General features: G+C 43.9%; 1 protein-coding gene across 1 annotated transcript in view; it reads left to right on the forward strand.

Annotated features, from left to right (window-relative positions):
- Window positions 1-18,806, forward strand: part of dph1 (diphthamide biosynthesis 1) — a 57,621-nt gene that overhangs the window by 37,969 nt on the left and 846 nt on the right. The window contains exons 7-11 of the mRNA XM_047594935.1: window positions 1,257-1,325; window positions 1,887-2,043; window positions 6,136-6,236; window positions 15,804-15,882; window positions 18,412-18,546. Of these exons, the coding sequence (XP_047450891.1) occupies window positions 1,257-1,325; window positions 1,887-2,043; window positions 6,136-6,236; window positions 15,804-15,882; window positions 18,412-18,546 (541 nt within the window). The remainder of the gene's footprint in view (window positions 1-1,256; window positions 1,326-1,886; window positions 2,044-6,135; window positions 6,237-15,803; window positions 15,883-18,411; window positions 18,547-18,806) is intronic.

Genomic DNA, 18,806 nt, shown 5'->3' on the forward strand with positions numbered 1-18,806 from the left:
CACAGACAAAGCTTCTTAACATTCTTAACAGTGCTCGGTTTTGCTCATCACCTTTAATAAAGCATCGGGCTATCTCCCAGTGATTAGAAATGAGTCGCTGCTTCAAAAATGGTATGTGCACAAGTTGTAATTGGATTTTATCTAAATTCTTCACCACCTAAGCATTGTGGAGATAGAACGGCGGCGTATAAGCCTCCCAGGGCCACCTCAAATCTCTGAAAGGGTCGATCTGTGTTTCATTTCCATAACGTGAGGCGTTTTTAAAAGCCGCAGAGTACGTTGAAAGGAGCTATGAGAAATGATCAGTCGACCATCTCTAGCCGCTGCCTCTACTTCAGCTCTTGCTCAGAGCAGAACGATACCAAGATGTGACCGTGAAGATGGGGTGTAGCTTAACGCGGAGGCGCATAGCATTCAGCATTATGGCGAGAGCAAGTAACAATAGATTGTGTGCGGAAGGACTGTGGTCGTAAGTGGTTGGAGTGAAGCGCGCGAGGCTCTTAAAGCTACAGCTGACGATAGAAGTGGTGGAAGCAGGCGTATTGTTGGAGACATAATTATATGAGGGCCTTGGAAGTTTCTAAGCAAAGAGAAGCAGCGCTGCAGAAGCTCTGGTCTAGTTTATTTTCTACAGTAGTTCACAAAGAGATGCTCAATATGTGCTTTCATACAAGCACGCTGGTCGTGTCTCCAGATAGCTTACATGGCAAACCACCCACAGCCCGCTTCAAGCTGCTCTAAACACCGACCAATTAGTGGGTTTAATTGCATGTCCTGACTCAGTGGGCCTGTTGAGACTGTACTGTAATGAGTTGGGGTACTGACCTGAGCCTCCTCACGCTACCAGCAGGGTTTTTCTCAGCGTGACCCTAAGGCGGGGAGACCTGTTTTCTAGGCTCCTACATGCCACGGCGTACTTACGGTTTGCGAACTCTCCTCAGCGCCAGCCCACGGGTTAATTGGAGAAGCTTGTATTCTCCGTAAACTGCATGCTCCGATCGTTTGGGTCGCGTTCCCCAGACCCTCCACCCCAGCCCCGGGCCTTCTGCCTGTGAACCCTGGGGTCTTCTGTTAAGAAGCTGCAGAAATAGATTGAAAAGGAGAAAGCTGATAAAGAAGATGGGATGGTAATAGGTCAGCATTTATTATGGTTGCACATGGAAATAGGTTTGTCTAGAGGGAGTTTACTCCTCCACAATGAACGCTCTGTCGCGCCGTTTATCTTGAGCATTGATTTTATTGGTGTGTTTCCACAGCTATCTTGGAGACGGACGATTTCACCTGGAGTCAATCATGATTGCAAACCCAGATATCCCTGCCTACAGGTATGGTGAAACAAAATGACACCATTGGTAGTAAGCTGCAAAATTGCAAATAAAGTATATAAAAACATCACTCAATACAGTTTTAGGCATGAAAAGGATGCTTTTATAATGCTGTGCAACTCAAATTTAACAAATTGCTTGTGGCCACGATCATCCGCCTTGTTGCAGTGCCCTGATAACATTTTGAGGAGGTAAGTTGTGTTTTGATGAGGCCTTGTTTGCATGCAAAGTGAAACTGTGTCGCTACAGACATATGCACTGCCGCACAGATCACAGGTTTCTCTCATAAACAAGATTCTAATCTCAAGTGAACCCCTTGTACCGGAGAAAAGGAGATTAGAAGCTCCGAAATACCTCCATTTTCCCTAAGATACACTAACTCCTGTCATACTTGATGGGTTTTCGTGATTGGATTTTACATCTTTTCTTGCATTTCTATCCCCAAGGTAGATACCTAAACAGTACATGGTAATGTGTGTAATATGGTTTGTCTATATATGTCTGTGCCCAGAATCAACACGTCTGTGTGTCTCAGGCTTATTTGTTTTTGTTGGTTTGTAGATATGACCCCTACAGTAAGGTGTTCTCCAGGGAGTACTATGACCATGAGTCTATGCGCGCATTAAGGCTCCAGGCTATTGACAAGGCTCGACTTGCCCAGAGGTGGGGCCTGATCTTGGGTACACTCGGCCGACAAGGCAGCCCCAAAGTCCTGGAGGTGAGTTTGCATGCTCATTTCAACAGTCTGTATGTCCCGAGGCCACTTGTGCAATGTCTTGAAATATTTTTTCAGTGTGAGTTTCTTTGACAAGTGATTTTGTGACATGAAATACTAATAGGACGAGCAGTCTTCACACTGGGAGCTTGTTATTTCACATTCAGGATGATGCAGCCAAACAGCCATAGAAAGTCCAAGTGTTGATCTTGCTGTTGGCTCAGAATTGGCTGTATTAGCGTGTTGGTGTATTTTGAGTATTGTCTTTTGACATTTCAGGAGCATAAATCCAGAAATAATGAACCATATATGCCGTTATTATTCAAAAGTGCCTGAAGTGAAACCAAAGCAGGTAGAGCTCCCCCTGGTGCCTGGTGTATGTCATAAGCCCCACCCCGTCCATGTTAGTGGGCGGGGCTTGGGACAAACTAAAACACTAAAGTACTTATCAAATACATTTTTTTTTTCATGCATGGTTTCTGTCTTTTACTTAGTTAATATAATACAGATGCATCTCAACTTAGCTTTCCTGGTGTTTTATTTTAGTTATTTAGCTGACGCTATAGAAACAGGATGCAACATCATGATGATTACCAGTTGCCATGCCAACGAAGTGACTCTGTGGGATTGTGAGAGTTTAGTGTATAATCCAAAATTTGCATGGTAGAGCAGAGCGCAGTATTAATTAAACAAAAACATAAGTGGGGACATGGCGTATACATTCATATACAGTCTACAGTACAGTCCCAGTAAACTGAGCATTAAATTAAATTAAATTATATTTAGTCAGAAAAATATGCTGCTCATGTTTTTATTCAGCAGGTATTTCTAGGCAAAATTCAGATGGTTAATTTCTAACATTTTAAATTTAGGATAGCCGTAACTGTTCCTGCCTCTGATCGCGGTTGACACACAACAACACCAAAACACTCGACGTAAATTGAGAAACTGAAAACAATGGCTCAAATTCAACAGATGCCTCTTGAATTGATAGGTGGTATGTGTGCGCACACTCTCACATGCTGGCCAATTATGTGAAAACCCATGAGTGAGAAACTCGAAGTCTGTGCAAGTACAAGCTATTATGCGTTAGCATGTGTACAAGTCTGTCTTGGGATAGAAATCGATGGACCGCGAAGCCCTCTCTAGTCACACCAAACCTACAGCTGTTCCTCCTGCTGCTTTCCCTTCCATTGCCCGCTGTTTATTGGTCTCTCTTTTTTTATGCCCACTTTGCTTTCTGTACTGTTATGTGTTTGTCTTTGTTTATTAGCTTTGTCTACTTCACATAATCATGTCCATAATTAATATGCTTCACAGTAATAGAGCACTTGGGCCTTACCTGAATGCAAGATATGCAAGGTTTACATCCGCTGCATACCTAGGTTTTTTTTCTCAGATTTATATCAGTGTACATCCCACCTTTGTAAGTTAGCATTAATGTAAAAATACCACTCAGACACCAGAGCGCAGTTTCATCTTAGAAAGCTAGGAGAGGATGAATTTAGGAGGGGTTTTAGACTAAAAGCTCACCAGCTCTCCCTCTGTCTAGATTAAGAAGTATTGTGTTAGATAACTTCTTAAGTAAAGGGACAGAACTCTCCCTGATAAGAGCACAGTCATAGAAATGTTTCACAATGCACCCGAGGACAGTAGATATAACCAACCCTCTTACCTTTATCTCACCACAGACACATTTACGGGATTTCTTCTTGTGTTTGTCTGCCATCTGTGTTCCGGAGTAATGGCTCAGTCCACTGTCCACACTTTCAGTCCCTGAGCCAACAGGAGTGCAGAGTTCCTTGAGCCGGTGAAACTGTTTCATTTATTGGTATTATAATATGAGGTCTGGTTTCTGGGGTTGTACCCGAGGGGCTCGTTCGTGAAGAAAAAAAAAAAATGGGGTCAGCTCTGTGGGGGCCAACTATCCTCCTGGGTGGTATTGAGGTCTGGTGCACTGTCAAACGTAAAGCAAGTCTGAGTGCGAGGCATCTACTCTTGAAAAGATGCCATTCAAGTACAGTTTCGCTCAACCCTACGTAAGACCAGATGTGTAGTCTGGCTGGATTCTCCTTTTCCAGAGTTGCCAGTGTGAATAAGCAAATAGGGATGTGCAGGACACTAATCGTTCAATTGCAAAGCACCAGAAAAGAAAGGTCAAATCTACAGCGCATCAGAGAGTTTCGTGCTTTCTCAGCATTGCTTGGGCTTTGTGTTGCTTTGATATTAAGTCTGTCATCTTTATGGAAAGAATCCCTGTGTCTGCACGCCACGGAGAGTGGAGAGACGCCCGTTTGGTGACCTCACAATTGCACCTTTGCTGAGCATGTGATTCCGTAGGCTTCATCAGACTGTGAAACGTTTTACAGTCGAGTGTGAAATGGTTGTGAAAGTCAGCTCTTCTGTGTGTGAAGGTATAATGCTCTACCTGAAACCACCAGCGGTGTCCCTTCTTTGGATTAGTGGTAATTATTTCCCTCCTAAGCAGAAGGAGTTTGATCACATCTAGTAGGATGGAGTAGTAGATTGGCTCGTGGGCTGGTTTGTTGTGCTGGACATGTGGATGAGGGGCGTCTAAAGTGGTGACACTCGGTCTCAATTCGTGCCCACTTTAAGCTTCTGAGTATTTTTCCACATTTCTCTATAACCCACAAACCTCTAGACTCAAGGCTCCCAAATAAACAGGTTTTTTTTTTTGAAGGAATCCAAAGATGTGCTCTCTTGTGTGGAGCTGTCCACGAAATGGTCTGTCTCCCTGATGGTCATAATGTAATGCCTGATCTGTGTGTATTATTCATAAATAAAAAAAAAATCATTGGGATTATGGTTATGATCATCCTTCACAGTATAATGCAGCTTCCCTGTGGAGGCATTCTGTCCAGAGCCAAGTAGAGGAAGCCTGAGAATATATTACGCACTATAGACCTGTCAGGGTAATTACATTATGTACTCATTATAGGATATATGGGTATGCACATGACTTTAATATTGTCTGTTGTGTTTACATGTATCTTTTTGTTCGTAGGAGTGTCGCCATGACACGATGCCAGAAAAAATAACCAGTTTTCACTTGTCCAAGACGTGCGCTAACAGATATGCTGAGAGCCATTTTGCTGTCATTTTTCATTGTAAATAAACAGTTATTGGGCAATTTTTGTGTTTTTTCAAAAAATGGAAGCGTATACACTTGAAAAATTAACCTAAACTTAAAGGTCCATAGTGTACCAAAGTGTCAGAGCAACTTATTCTTCGCGGGTCAATATTAAAGCGTTTCGCAGCTTCCTTTCCTGTAATTTGCTGTTCATATTTCAATACTTTCTTCTTGAAGTTCACGCCAAGTTTTCTTCTTTGCGCCTCGCTGCTAAAGCTCTATGTTGTTTTGACACTGTGGCACTTCAACTGTAGCTACTGCCATCTGTGGCACCGATGTGTTACTGCATCTATAATGGGCTGAGTACTACTGTACCTGGCCTGTATTTGAGACCTGGCCTCTATTTGTCCATGTAAACCACTCCCCGGGCAATTATAAGAGACCCGGCTATTAATTGAATACCCACCGCTATTAGAGGAAATATGGTATATGCATTTATTTCTGGATAAGTATCAATTTCACCTTCCAGTTTCAATACCTGGAAAAGGCTGCTCTTATTATCATTATCATCAGTGGAATGAAATGACCTTACTTTAAATTAATGGTGTTAAATAGGGTTTATTTAAGGGGCTGTTGTGTGAGGCCTTCCCCCTGGCTCGGGAATGCAAATGATAGCTGGAGGACGTGGCTGGGGACAAAGTTGAGTCTGCAACCTTGCTCAGCTCGCTGTCACCACGGCGTTAACTTGAATGCACAGTTAAAAAAAGGATGGATGGATATATAAGACTCCTGAGACGGAGATCTGGATAAAACCGTCTTCTTGCTGAGACTGTCGAGAACGAACAGTAGAGCAAAACAACCTTTGACTGCAGCACTTAAAGGACTGTCAGCGCAGGTGAATGTCGGGGACTGTGTGATTTGTAACTTATTATTTTATATAGTGAGTCTCGCAGGCCGTGAGAGGATTGTGTTTGATATGTAGATTTATCTCTTTCTCTTCCCAGAACCTCGAGTCAAAGCTACAGTCGCTGGGAAGGTCCTTCACTCGAGTCCTCCTTTCTGAGATTTTCCCCAGCAAGCTGGATCTGCTGCCGGATGTTGACGCGTGAGTATTAAGAGGCGCACACACATACTGTACAGGTTACTACGGCGTGCCCAGATTAGAACGCGCTGGAACACTTTTAGAGTTATCGCTGCACAACACAAGTGAAGCACATTATTTAAGTTGTGGTTGTAGCTGTTTCGAAGCTGATCTTTTCACTTGAAAGGGAATTTTGCTCCGTTTCTCATAACAACTCTCTGAAGCTTTTGAGCTAAATTATAATGCATGAAGCATTCTCGTGCAAGGTGAGGATTTTCTCTTACACAGAGAAAGGGCTGCCATTTCATTTTCGCTACCTGCACCATTAAACTTTCATCCTGCTACACATTTAACTAAACCTCTTCCACGGGCTCCGTTTTTTATTTGCAAATTCTTAATCACTACCATGTCTATTTGATAAAAAGAAGGGGTGTTTTATTTTGGATCCTAAAAAAGCTCTTATTATCAGCAGTATTATTATCAAATGCAATCATTTGAAATGTATTCTGAAAGCATCGTCGCACACATAATTGGGGAGTCAGCACCATTCGGATGTGCACGCTGTAACAAGGAGCTGACAGACAGTCGTCTAGATTTCATAGCTTCATAAACAGTATTGGCATTCAGGTCTCGCTAAGATGCGATAGCGTTGCATTGTAACAAAAACAAATGGCCCATCATGATGAATTTGAATGCTTCGTGCGATTTCCTCTGCCTTGACATATAATGCATAGAAAGAGGGGATTTTACACAAGAATAATCTATTGAAGTGCTTACTTTTCACTCTGTACTTTTCTAATAAGGTCGGCGTATTGTAAAAGCTGTGAAAAGACATTAGCTTTGCCCTTGCACAAGATGGATTTAAGGCATGAATACATTTTTTATTTATTTATTTATTTTTTTTACCTTTAGGCTCTCGGCTCCCCTGTTTAATCATCTTACCGCAGGTTTCCATATGCAAGTTAATTAGGTTCACTAGTGAAAACGAATGCATCCTAATGTAACAGTGCTGCACTAAATCTTAGCTCCACGACCATTATGGTAGTGAGATTATTTAAAATAACTGAGCGAGCTGTTGGTTCAGCTGTGTTTACGTTTTGAAGGCTGTGGTTTGGACATTATTCTGTTATTCAGTGGTCCAGGCTAAATAACAGATCGTACATTTAAATAACCACCTTTTTTGTGCTGTTTCAAAATAAACTGAGCATTATAGCGGTAATTAAGGAGGATTTAGTGCAGGAATGATACATTAGAATGCATTTTTTTTTCACTAGGGTACTTAATGTTTTGGCAAGGAAGTGTGCGTTGCCTTAAATTAGGGGTCTGCAACATTTTTCAGTCGAAGGACCCCCAAATTGATGGAGAGATTAAGCAGGGACCCCCTACCTACTATATGTGTCCTATATTAAACTCGGCCTAGCGCTATTTATAAATATACATTATTAATATAATTTTATATTCAGTATAAAGCTATCCCTTATCGCTTTACTAAAATATCTTGGATTCATGTTAATGTGTGCACACTGGTAACAAGAGTTGAAGAGGGACCCAGTGATAGAGACCACAGACTGTGAATACAGATGGACTTGGAACAGCTCCTCAAAAGTGAAGCCAAAGCAAGTAGAGCTCCCCCTGGTGACTGGCTGCAGTATAAGTCATAATCTCCACCTCCTCCATGTTAGTGGATGGGACTTGGGGTAAACAATAAATTTTAGGTAATTAATCTAGTGCTGATATGTGTTAAAGTGTCAATTTTCCTGATAAGTTTTAAGTGACACTATAGAAACAGGATGTGATGTCATGTTGACCACTAGTTGGCATGCCAACTGCTCCGTAAAGCGGTCCTGTAGGGCTGTGAGAGTTGGAATAAATAAATAAATATAGTGTATAAACCGACATTTCTTTGTAACTGACGGAGCGCAGTATTAATGTAACGGAAATGCGAGAGAGTCTGATGGGAGTGTGGGCGGGTCATCAATAACATGCAGGGTTGTTTCAGGACACTCTGGGGGCCCCGGGCAAAAAGCGCTTTGGAATACATTATTTAAATAACAAAAAGGCTCAATTAAGTTGTTCTTATTCTTAGTTATTCTTATTTCTTAAGTCACTGTGAACTTGAATAACATCACTGAATAACTTCCTCCCACCTTCATCTGTTGAGGTTGAAATGTAGAAGGCTGTTGTGGTTGATGAGCAAAGAATTTCAACAAAGCACCTTGAGAAAAAAAAAGAGCTAAATTACATTTGGTGTTTGCTTTAATATTTTCATGCGAGTACAGAACTGTGTGTGCTTCACAAACACTCAACACTTAAGATCTCTGTGAAGTAATTAATGAACAACAGTGACAACATCGATTCTTCATGCTAACATTTTGTTTAATATCATCATTTATACTAGAAAATTCATGGACATATATAATATCTTCCTCTTCTAAATAAAAATCACAGTTTGGACAGAATAAGGTTATCTACTGACAGCAGAACCGATGCTGGTTTCATCAGTGTTAGCAACAATGTTAACAACAAATGTATTAGTAATAGGAGAAATTAACATTGGCATTGGCAGTACTACCTCATTGCAGGCACATTCAAACAGATACCTCAAAAGTTTAAAAGCTTTAAGCTGGTCCACTGTCTAACTAGCGTTAGCTGTTAGCATTAGCTGTCCTGCATTGTTCTGACGCTTAGGACTGGGACAAAGTGGCATGTGGCAATAACTACTTTTAATATAACACACATTCATATTTGCCACTGTCTCATTTTTTTTTCTTTCTGCGTGTCCTGAGAGGTAGGTTTAGCTCTGCTTCATTTTGCCCGGCAGCAGCAGCAAGTCAGCCAGTAGGGGGCCCCAGTAGGGAGACTCCCAACGTGTCATTGTTGCAGTGTCTAAGGGGGGTTTCAAGTTGTGCCGTTGATTACCAACCGAATGTCAGCACTCCCCAGGAGGCCCCTCTATAGCCACATGCATTTTTTTTCAATTTTTAGTTACATTATAATAAAGTAATTTCTTAAATATTAATTTAATTTACTTCGATTTTGAGATAAGCAGCATAAGTCTTGCACGTTTAGGCCGATCTTCATGACAGATCCAGAATTTTCAGTGACTCGAACCTCACCTTTATGAATCCAGGTCCCTGGGTGAAAAAGACAAATATGGAGCCTATAGGTCCTTTTTTTCATCGTGATATGAACCTCGCCCCTCTAGCACCTGATGTCTCATAACAACAACAACAACGACATCATTGGCGGACTACAGACCTGTGACCGTGCCGCATCAGATATTGACCCTTATTGGGTGGCTAGGGTGATGTATATTGTTCACCACTACGATGAGCTAAAAAGACGTACAGATTGTAATCAAGACTGTATGTTTGTATACTTCTTTTTTTTGAGTTCTGTAGCAGAGACAGCGCCACGCATAGGCCTGTAATATGTACTATAGCGTTTCTACAACTAGATGCGGTTTGGAAATGGATCTTTATGGAAAAATGTCAAGGAAAAACTGGAGAAAAACGGTTGTTTTGATACATGTGGACGTGGCCTAAAACAGGTGCAGGATGATGCTCGTCTACTCCGTATCGCCGATCTGATCGATGGTGGAGTTGTAACATAAGGTTTCTCAGATTCGCAGAAATCAATACTGGTTTGTCTGCTCCTATGTGGAAATTGGTGAAATAACAAGCGTGACTGTCTGCCTATAAACTTTAGCCCTACATCACATGTGTGTCAGTGTTTTGACGCAATTGCTCTCACTACCAAAATATGGAGATCGGCACCGTGGCTAAAATTACCGCCTTTTCCCTCACAAGTGTTTATGATGCACACCTGAGTCATCGGTACATGTTCCTGATATTCATAGTGGAAGGTGCAGAAATATTCTGTTCCACTTAGTCCAGCAACATCCACTCATTCTTCAATGAAATGTCAAACGCTCGGGCTGCAAGGTTCAGCGCGTGTGATTTGTCTGACTTCCAAGCAGAAGAACGGAGCTGAAGATGGACAAGGGGTTAGTGAGACGCTGATGTGCAACAGCTCCAATCACAGTCACACAGGCGCAGGCACTCGCACTCCCTCGGATTGGCCTCTCACTGTGGAGTAATGAGAGGTGTGATGTGTGAGGGAGGAGTGGGTGAGAGAGGGACAGAAGGTCTGAGAGAGATTTGAGAGTGAGTTGGAGAGAGGGATGGAGCGATGCAGAGGTAGTTGAGGGGGCTGTGTTTGGAAAGCAAGCGATCGTGGTAAAAGCAATTTTTTTTCTTTCTTTCTTTTTTTTTTTGGCTCTCCTCTCCAAACTGACGTATGAGTGCAACTAGAAAATTATGTAATTCAGACACGATTCATGACATGAACCAAAACAAACCCTCATTATACACAAAGAGCTTTCCAACAAAGATCTGTCTGTGTAGTATTTAAATGTTGTGGATAGATGGAGTTTGAATACCAATGAAGGCCCAGTGTATCTCAGGTTGGAATACCATATATATATATGCTAACTGGGCAGTTTAAAAGGTTATGCACAATGAATAAACTTAATCAACTTCATTTATTTTTTAAAAAATTGTGCAAAATATACACCCGCTTTATTAGGTACACCTGTTCAGTTGCTTGTTAACACAAATATCTAATCAGCTAATCACATGACTGCAATTCAATGCATTTAAGCATGTAGAGGTGATCAAGACAACTTGGTTGCTCAAACCGAACACCAGAATGAGGAAGAAAGGGGATTTAAGTGACTTTTAACGTGGTATGTTTGTTGGTGCCAGACTGGCTGGTCTGAGTATTTCAGAAACTGCTGATCTACTGGGATTTTCACACACAATCATCTCTGGGGTTTACAGAGAATGGTCCAAAAAAGAGAAAATATCCAGTGAGCGGCAGCTGTGTGTATGAAAATGCCTTGTTGATCTGAGAGGTCAGAGGAGAATGGCTGGACTGGTTAGAGATGATAGAAAGGCAACAGTAACTCAATAACCGCTGGTTACAACCAAGGAATGCAGAATACCATCTCTGAACCTTGAATAAGATGGGCTACAGCAGCAGAAGACCACACCAGGTGCCACTCTTGTCAGCTAAGAACAGGAAACTGAGACTATGGTTCACACAGGCTCAAACTGGACAATAGAAGATTAGAAAAACTTTTCCTTGTCTGACGAGTCTCAATTTCAGCTGTTACATTCAGATGACAGGGTCAGAATTTGGCGTAAACAACATGAAAGCATGGATCCATCCTGCCTTGTATCAACGGTTCAGGCTGGTGGTGGTGGTGTGATTGTGTGGTGGATATTTTCTTGGCACACTTTGGCCCCTTAGTACAAACTGAGCATGGTTTAAATGCCACAGAACTACCTGAGTATTGTTGCTGACCATGTCCATCCCTTTATGACCACAGTGGACCATCTTCTGACGGCTACTTCCAGCAGGATAATGCACCATGTCACAAAGCTCATATCATCTCAAACTGGTTTGTGGAACATGACAATGAGTTCACTGTACTCCAATGGACTCCACAGTCAGATCCACAGCAACTGTGTGATGCTATCATGTCAATATGGACCATAATCTCTGAGGAATGTTTCCAACACCTTGTTGAAAGTAGCCACGAGGAATTAAGGCAGTTCTGAAGGCAAAAGGGGGTCCAACCTTTTACTAGCAAGGTGTACCTAATAAAGTGCCAAGTGATTGTATGTTTGTCTGTTCTGACACACCTATCAGACATAACATTATGGCCACATTCTTAATATTGTATATATATTGGTCTTGAGAATGGACGTGGGCTTTTTGTGTCTTAGTAACATCCACATGAATCCCAGGTCCAGAAGTTTCCCAGCGAAACATTGAATTTTCACAAGATGGTTGATGTTATTCGCTTCTTCTGTCAGTAGTATTAATGTTGTGGCTGATCGGTGTAAAGTCAGCACAATAACTACCTTCATCGTGGTGAAATGATCCCAATTCCTGAAACCAAACCCACACTCTTGATAGAGTCTGGTGTTTATCCGTTCGAATATAAAAGTAATTTAGTCCTTTTACTGTTCAAGACTGAGGCTGTTGTTTGTTCTGCGTTCTTCAGTTCTTTTTTCAATATCTCACTTTGAGGGATACAATAAATATTTTGCTACACTTTTTTTTTTCTATTATTAAAAGAAAATGCAGCCTGAGCAAAATAGAGGATCAAAGAATCTTGTTTGAACAGAATAGTTAGAATAGAAGTCATCTGCGAATAAGAGCAGTGAGAATCCGGTTATTTGATGCTTTTGGTGAGTGACCGTTCGCGATACTTGCGGCTCCAGACACTTTTTAGTCAATACAAAAGAAGCGCTAAGTTCAGTTGGAGGCCATTATGTCAGGATTTGCGCTCGAGTCGGTGTCAGTGTTCTGTAATGAGCCTTAGTTTGACACGGACGTGGAAATTACCGACAACAGCGTGCTCGTTATTAATCAGTTTTTCATTGTCTCTTCTGCTGACATTCTTTTAACGTACGGTACAATAGGCAGTTTAAGCCACCAGGTGTTTGAAGATGTGTTATATTTCGCTGTGTAGAAGTTGAAAGGAAGGGGAGGGAGATGGCGAGGGAGATGGAGCGGTGGTGGAAAAACATGCTACTGCTCAGCTCTACCCGACACACTGTACGCAGCCCACCCCCAGGCTCCCTCTGTCATTAGACACACACGCACACTCGCTCATATAAAGAGAGAGGCGCCATTAGCATATGCTCTTAAGTGTGTAATTAGGCTGTCCCCAAGCAGGTTTTAAACTATTGTACAGATATCTGCACACCACACGCACTTATCTCCGCCAGACAGCAAATGCCACACGGTGCCTTTCAGTCTTTAATCTTTCTGTTACAATTCTCGGCTCCACTGAAATTGTATTATTTGTTTTAAATCAATTACGTTTGCCACTAAAGGTGAAGACTTCTTTTTTTTCCCCTCCCGACCGTTCTGAAAGGTTAATTGTTCTTGTTTTTGTCGGGTCACGGCTATGAGTGTAATTGAAGCAGAGCCGTGCGGGTGCAGGTCCTCCTAACAGTGTCAGGGTGTAATGGACCACAGCAGGTAATGCGGTGAGACCCAGGCTGGAGCTTACATTGCATAACAGCCTAAATGTCATGCCAGCTTTTACTTTTATAAATCACAGCGTAGACCTCAACAGTAACCACGTCCTGCTCCTCTAATCCTCGCACACGCCTTTGTGTTGAAAGGTTGTGCTTTCTGTTGAAGTTAACCGAACCCCCCGGAGAGGGACTGAACACGCGCATGTCCGTCAACGTCTCTTGTGCCGATTCTTGATTTCAGTTGCACTTTGTTTGCAGTAATTGCCGCTAAGTGCCGCGCCGCCTCAGACTAAAATGTGCCTTTTTCTTCCGTCTCCCTACCTGTCCTCATCTTCTTTCTGTGTTTCACTGCGCCTCAAGATGTGGGTTCTCCACTGTGCTGACTCGATTGAAAGCTCTGATAAGGTCTGAAAATACAATTTGGGCTGACTTTTCAGGGCAGTGCCTCACCTGGCTCCCTGTATTTCACCGAACGGCGTGTCGTCTCTCTGTGTAAAAACCGAAAGTCCCTCCATCTGCTCCATGAGAGCAGAACTCTGCCTTTCCTTTCCTGACTTTTGTTTTACGTTCCTCTCAGACTCAGAGCCAGCCCCAAGGATGTAGGTTGAAGAGTCTTTGCTTATTAATCACCGTAGTTCTTTTAACCACTCCTATACATATCTATATATCTATAGCTACCTACATGTGTCAAGGTTATATATACACAGATCAGGCATAACATTATGACCACCTTCCTAATAATGCCTGTGGATCATCAAAACAGATACTAGATCAGATTTGTGATAGATAGATTGTAAATTTGGAGGCCAGGTCAACACCTTGTGCTGTTCTTAATTCTTTGTTTGAGTTGTTCCTAAACCATTTTGTGTGTGTGTGTCTTTGTCAGGCTGTTTCTGCTGGTGTCATTGCTGTGGGGTGGGGTGCCTGGTCTGGTCTAGGTGGGTGCTACATGTCTTAGTAGCATCCACAGGAATGCCAGGTCCAAAAGTTTCTTAGCAAGACGGTTGATGTTATTTCCTCCTCCTGTCAGCAGGTGTATGTGTGTGCGTTCACATACTGCGACTAGATTAGCTGTTTATTCCTACATAAATGGGCAGAGGCAGTTTTGATGCATGTGCGGCGTTTGTCGCCCTGCAGGACTCTGGTTATGAACAGCCAGCGATGGACCTAAAGGTCACATTCAGATTCCGCTCTCCGTCTAAACTCAACAAACTCAGGTCTGAGGAGGCCGGCGCTCGGTGCAAATGTCTCCGACTCAGCTGGCTCTCGAATTAGGAGGGTGAATAATAATTCGCTTTTTGGGTTGGGGAGACATTTACAGTGCAAAAAAAAAAACAAAACATTATTTGAAATTGAGAAAATGCCATACATTCGTCCCGAGGGGGCGTTGAATATTTCTGCGGTAGAAAGCGGAGTGGAGTGAGAGTCAGCGGTGCAATCACTTCTGCAGTTTAGAAAATTAGGAAATACACCGAAGGGGGAATAATCAGCACTTGAAAGTGTTGGAGCGATTACAGCGAAGCGTGTTCTCTATTAGGTGTTCACACCTTTGCCGAGATCTCAAGCTGACATGTTCCTATTGACATTTACCTCCATCTGGCATTAGTTTTTATAAGCGCTGCAGCTCAACTCATGTTTGTCAATATTTCTGATGGAGCTCCATCATTAGGATTAGGGACAAGCGAGGGTACACTCCCTCAGCAGAGATGCCGCGGTGGATAACATTGATCTGTGAAAGCTAACCCCCGTAGCCCCTGCCGCTTTCCATTTTCCCATTGTTCATTTTTCCCTGCAGCTGTTTACATCCACACCCTCCATTTTCCAGAGTAAACACTTTTCTCCCTGCCAATCTTCTGCCTCTGTTCTTTTCTCCCTCCTCAGCCTCCCTCTCTCATTTTTATCTTCATTGCTCTTCCTCCCTATCGCTGTATATCTGTGTCCTCCTCTCAGCCTTTTCTCCCCTCCCCATCTCTTTAATACACAGCCCCCCTACCACTAAAACCCTCAGGCCCCCTCCCCTCCACCACCCTGTCTGCAAGCTATGTAGGCTACCTCCGTGGAGACCGGCTGGTGCGGCTTTTTTTATTCACACTCACCTAACCTCTCCCTCTTTTTTTTTCTTTCACGGCATTTCTTCTCTTTTCACCTCTGTTCACATCTTCTCCTGTTTTTTTTTTCTTTTTTCTCCCCTCCTCTTCTTCTGCTCCTGCCTGCTGCAACCAGTCTGCCCCCACTACACCACCACCACCACCCGCCAGCAGACCTTCCTCCCTCTTTTTCTCAGCCTCCTGCGCCGCGGCCGTGGCTGTGAATTCAGGCGGCGTAGCGTGGCCGTCTTTGGAAACTGTTGCAAATCAGGACAGGTCTCTCCAACAGATGCTGGAGATCAGGTGGAGGGAGGCTCCCCGCGCTAACCCTGCCGCATCACGTATCCACATTTCAGCCGCGGATGTGCCTTGCCTGTGTAATGGGATCTCACCTTCTCTCTGTGCTTAGCACTCGAGCTCAAATTTGCACCTTGTCTTTCTTACAGGTGGGTGCAGATCGCGTGTCCACGCCTTTCTATCGATTGGGGCACAGCCTTCACCAAGCCCCTGCTGTCTCCATATGAGGTAAATGTGCATTTTTTTTTCTTTTTTTACAGCTCTCACTGACTTATCACATGAGGCTTGTGTATTGCACACACACAGAATTCCCCCGATGGTCCATAAACACTTGACACAAATCACTCTCGTATCTTCATAAACGTACAGCAGTTGTGGACTTGAGGTGTGGTCAGTTTGTGTAGGACCCATCAAGGCCTGAAGCATCGTCGTGAAGCATCGTGCCTCCCTCCTCCTCCTCTTCCTCCGCCTCCTCTCCCTGCCATAAAGCACGGCAGCGCACATACAAAACATGAAAGCAGCAGACGAGCCCCCCCTGCTGGCTGCGAGACCCCACAACACCACCTCCACCTCCACCACCCCACACACACCCCGCTTCACCCCTTTCCGCAGCTGTCTTGTTGTTCTAAAGGGAGAAGGAGAGATGGATCGGACAGCAGCGCATAAAGATCCATTTCAAAGCAACTGTTTGTTTTTGTGCGGCTGCAGCTGTTGTAGAAAAAAAGAAATAAAAGAAAACAACAAAAACAAAAAACAAAAAAACACAAAGCAGCCTTTCTCTGCGATGGCTTTGGCAGTTTTAACTATGCCATCCATGTGACCTGGCTGGGTTTGCATCTGAAGCCAACTCTTAACGATTTTCCTCAAAGACCCGCTGCTGATTTGAATCCGTGTGAAATGGCTGCGAGGGGGAATCGCCGCTTTGAATATCGGATTGTGTTTCGAGGCGGCTGCTGTTTCATTCGCGCCGCATGCGGAAGCGCTTACGTTTCTCCGAACCAGGCCGTTAAGAGTAAACGACGGCGTTCACCTCAGGAGAACGAGCCGTGATCACTTTTGCATCGTTTCTCAGGTCTCAGGTCTACAATGCTGCACGCGAAGTGTAAAATTCGCCCCAGTCGTAATGAGGATGGCAGCAATCTGTTTTCTTAATCCCTTCGTGGTACGGCTCGCTTTTTCTCTCCCCGCGAGCTGTTTGGGAACAATGCCCGCGCATTTAAATAATTTGCAGCAGCGCTCGTGTCTATACGTTTGCTCGAGTGTGGCTGTAATGAGCCTTAATTCACCTGTGAGTGTGATACATGTCAGTGCACTGTGCTTTGCACCGTGGCATTTAGGATGGAGATGAAGAGAGAGCAAGGAGGACGGGCGCAGGGCGGGTGGGGTTGGAGGGTTGGGGTGGGGGGGGGGCAGCAGCAGCATTTATTTTCAGTGCGTCTCATGTTATATTTATAGTCAATAAGACACACTTGGCTCTCCTGTCAGAGCAGGGATTAGCAAGAGACGCTAGCTTCCAGAGAGAGAGGCAGTTGGTGGGAGAGAGGGAGAGCAGCGGGGACGAGCTGGAGAAATGAGAGACGGAGGGTGCAGTAAGGACAGGGGACTGGTAGAGGGATGTTTCAGGGAAATTAAGGCCAAAGGAGAAGCCAGTGAAGCGTTTATTCCAGTGTACAGGTGTGTTTGTTTTGCATCTTAGGAATCCTGTTGAGCCGTAGATTTGAATGGAAGGAAGAGGGCTGATACTTAGCTACATACCTGAAAAACACACACAGATATTTATTCCTCTATATCTGCTGGTTTTATTCTAAATATTTCTAAGAGAAGACGCCATACCACAGGAAGCAGTCACAAGCTGATAAATGACACCGATCCGCCACAACATTATGACAGGAGGAGTGAATAGCGTCAACCAGCTTGTGGCAATTCAGCGTTCTCCTGAGAATTGTTTTGGCCTGGCATTCATGTGGATGTTATTTAGACACGTACCACCCACCTAGATCAGACCACCAACACGAAAAACAGCGCGACGTGTTGACCTGGCCTCCAAATTCCCTAGATCCCAGTCTGATCAAGTATCAGTGGGTTCATCCCATTCTCTGATGAGTCACATGTGGAGACCTACACAATATTAGGAAGGTGGTCATAATGTTATGCCCAATCATTATATTTTCAGCTCGTCCGTGATCTAAAATGATCTCACTGATTCTATGAAGCTGAATTCAAGTCTGCGTGTGAATTCGAAAGACGAATCGAGTTGCCGGATAAATGAATAAACAAACAATCAAACAGATTTGTTCCTTCATTCAGAGCGCCTTGTTTATTCATCTGTTCAGTAATTCCTGCTCTTTCCTTCATTCAGAATCAACATTCACAGGCACCTCTCTTCCATATGGAGCAGCCTGCGCTTATGTCACAGCACTGTCATACCAGTGCTGTTGCTCTCCTCTAACAGCTGTTGTGTCATGCGGTGCAGCTGCATAGGGATAACATGACAACTCGGCCTGTTATCCAAGCTTAATATTATGACACCTGTCTCGTCTGTGTAGTTGGTCTGCCGTGTATTCTCGACACTCCGTGGTCCCCCCGCAGCCCGAAAAACCGCGAATATAACGGCGAGAGCCAGCAGAATCCACGTACCATAGCACCTCAGAGGGAGGTGTTATTGCACTTTTAGCTTGTCAAGTTTCCTGTTCTCTTCAGTTCTTCTCGGATTCGCTGCTGTCTGTTCAAATATCTTCCTCGCTGTTTGTCTTTCAGGCAGCTGTTGCTTTGCAGGAGGTAGGCTGGAAGGAAGTGTACCCCATGGACTTCTATTCCAATCAGAGCCTGGGGCCGTGGACGCCCAACCACCCCGACAACCAGCCGGCGCGGCCCGCACGCAGACATGCGCAGGTGAGCGGGGCTCGGGGAGATAAAAGAGTGAGCGGCGGTGAAATTGATGGCCTTTAACAGTGTGTCGCCACACTGACACCCAGTGGCACAGTGACAACAGGACACCAGACGTTTCTCTAAAAGGCGTGGCTGTGACCTTGCCCTTGACGTGCGTCCTCGGCGTCCTCGTTCATTTGCGTCAAAAGACGAGGAGGCGTTGATTTAATTGATGGATTTTGCGATTACGCTCCCGTGTCGCCTTATTACCCAGCGTTGCCACT

The sequence above is a fragment of the Mugil cephalus genome, chromosome 9 (assembly GCF_022458985.1).
Source record: "Mugil cephalus isolate CIBA_MC_2020 chromosome 9, CIBA_Mcephalus_1.1, whole genome shotgun sequence".
In the NCBI taxonomy this organism is placed as follows: domain Eukaryota; kingdom Metazoa; phylum Chordata; class Actinopteri; order Mugiliformes; family Mugilidae; genus Mugil; species Mugil cephalus.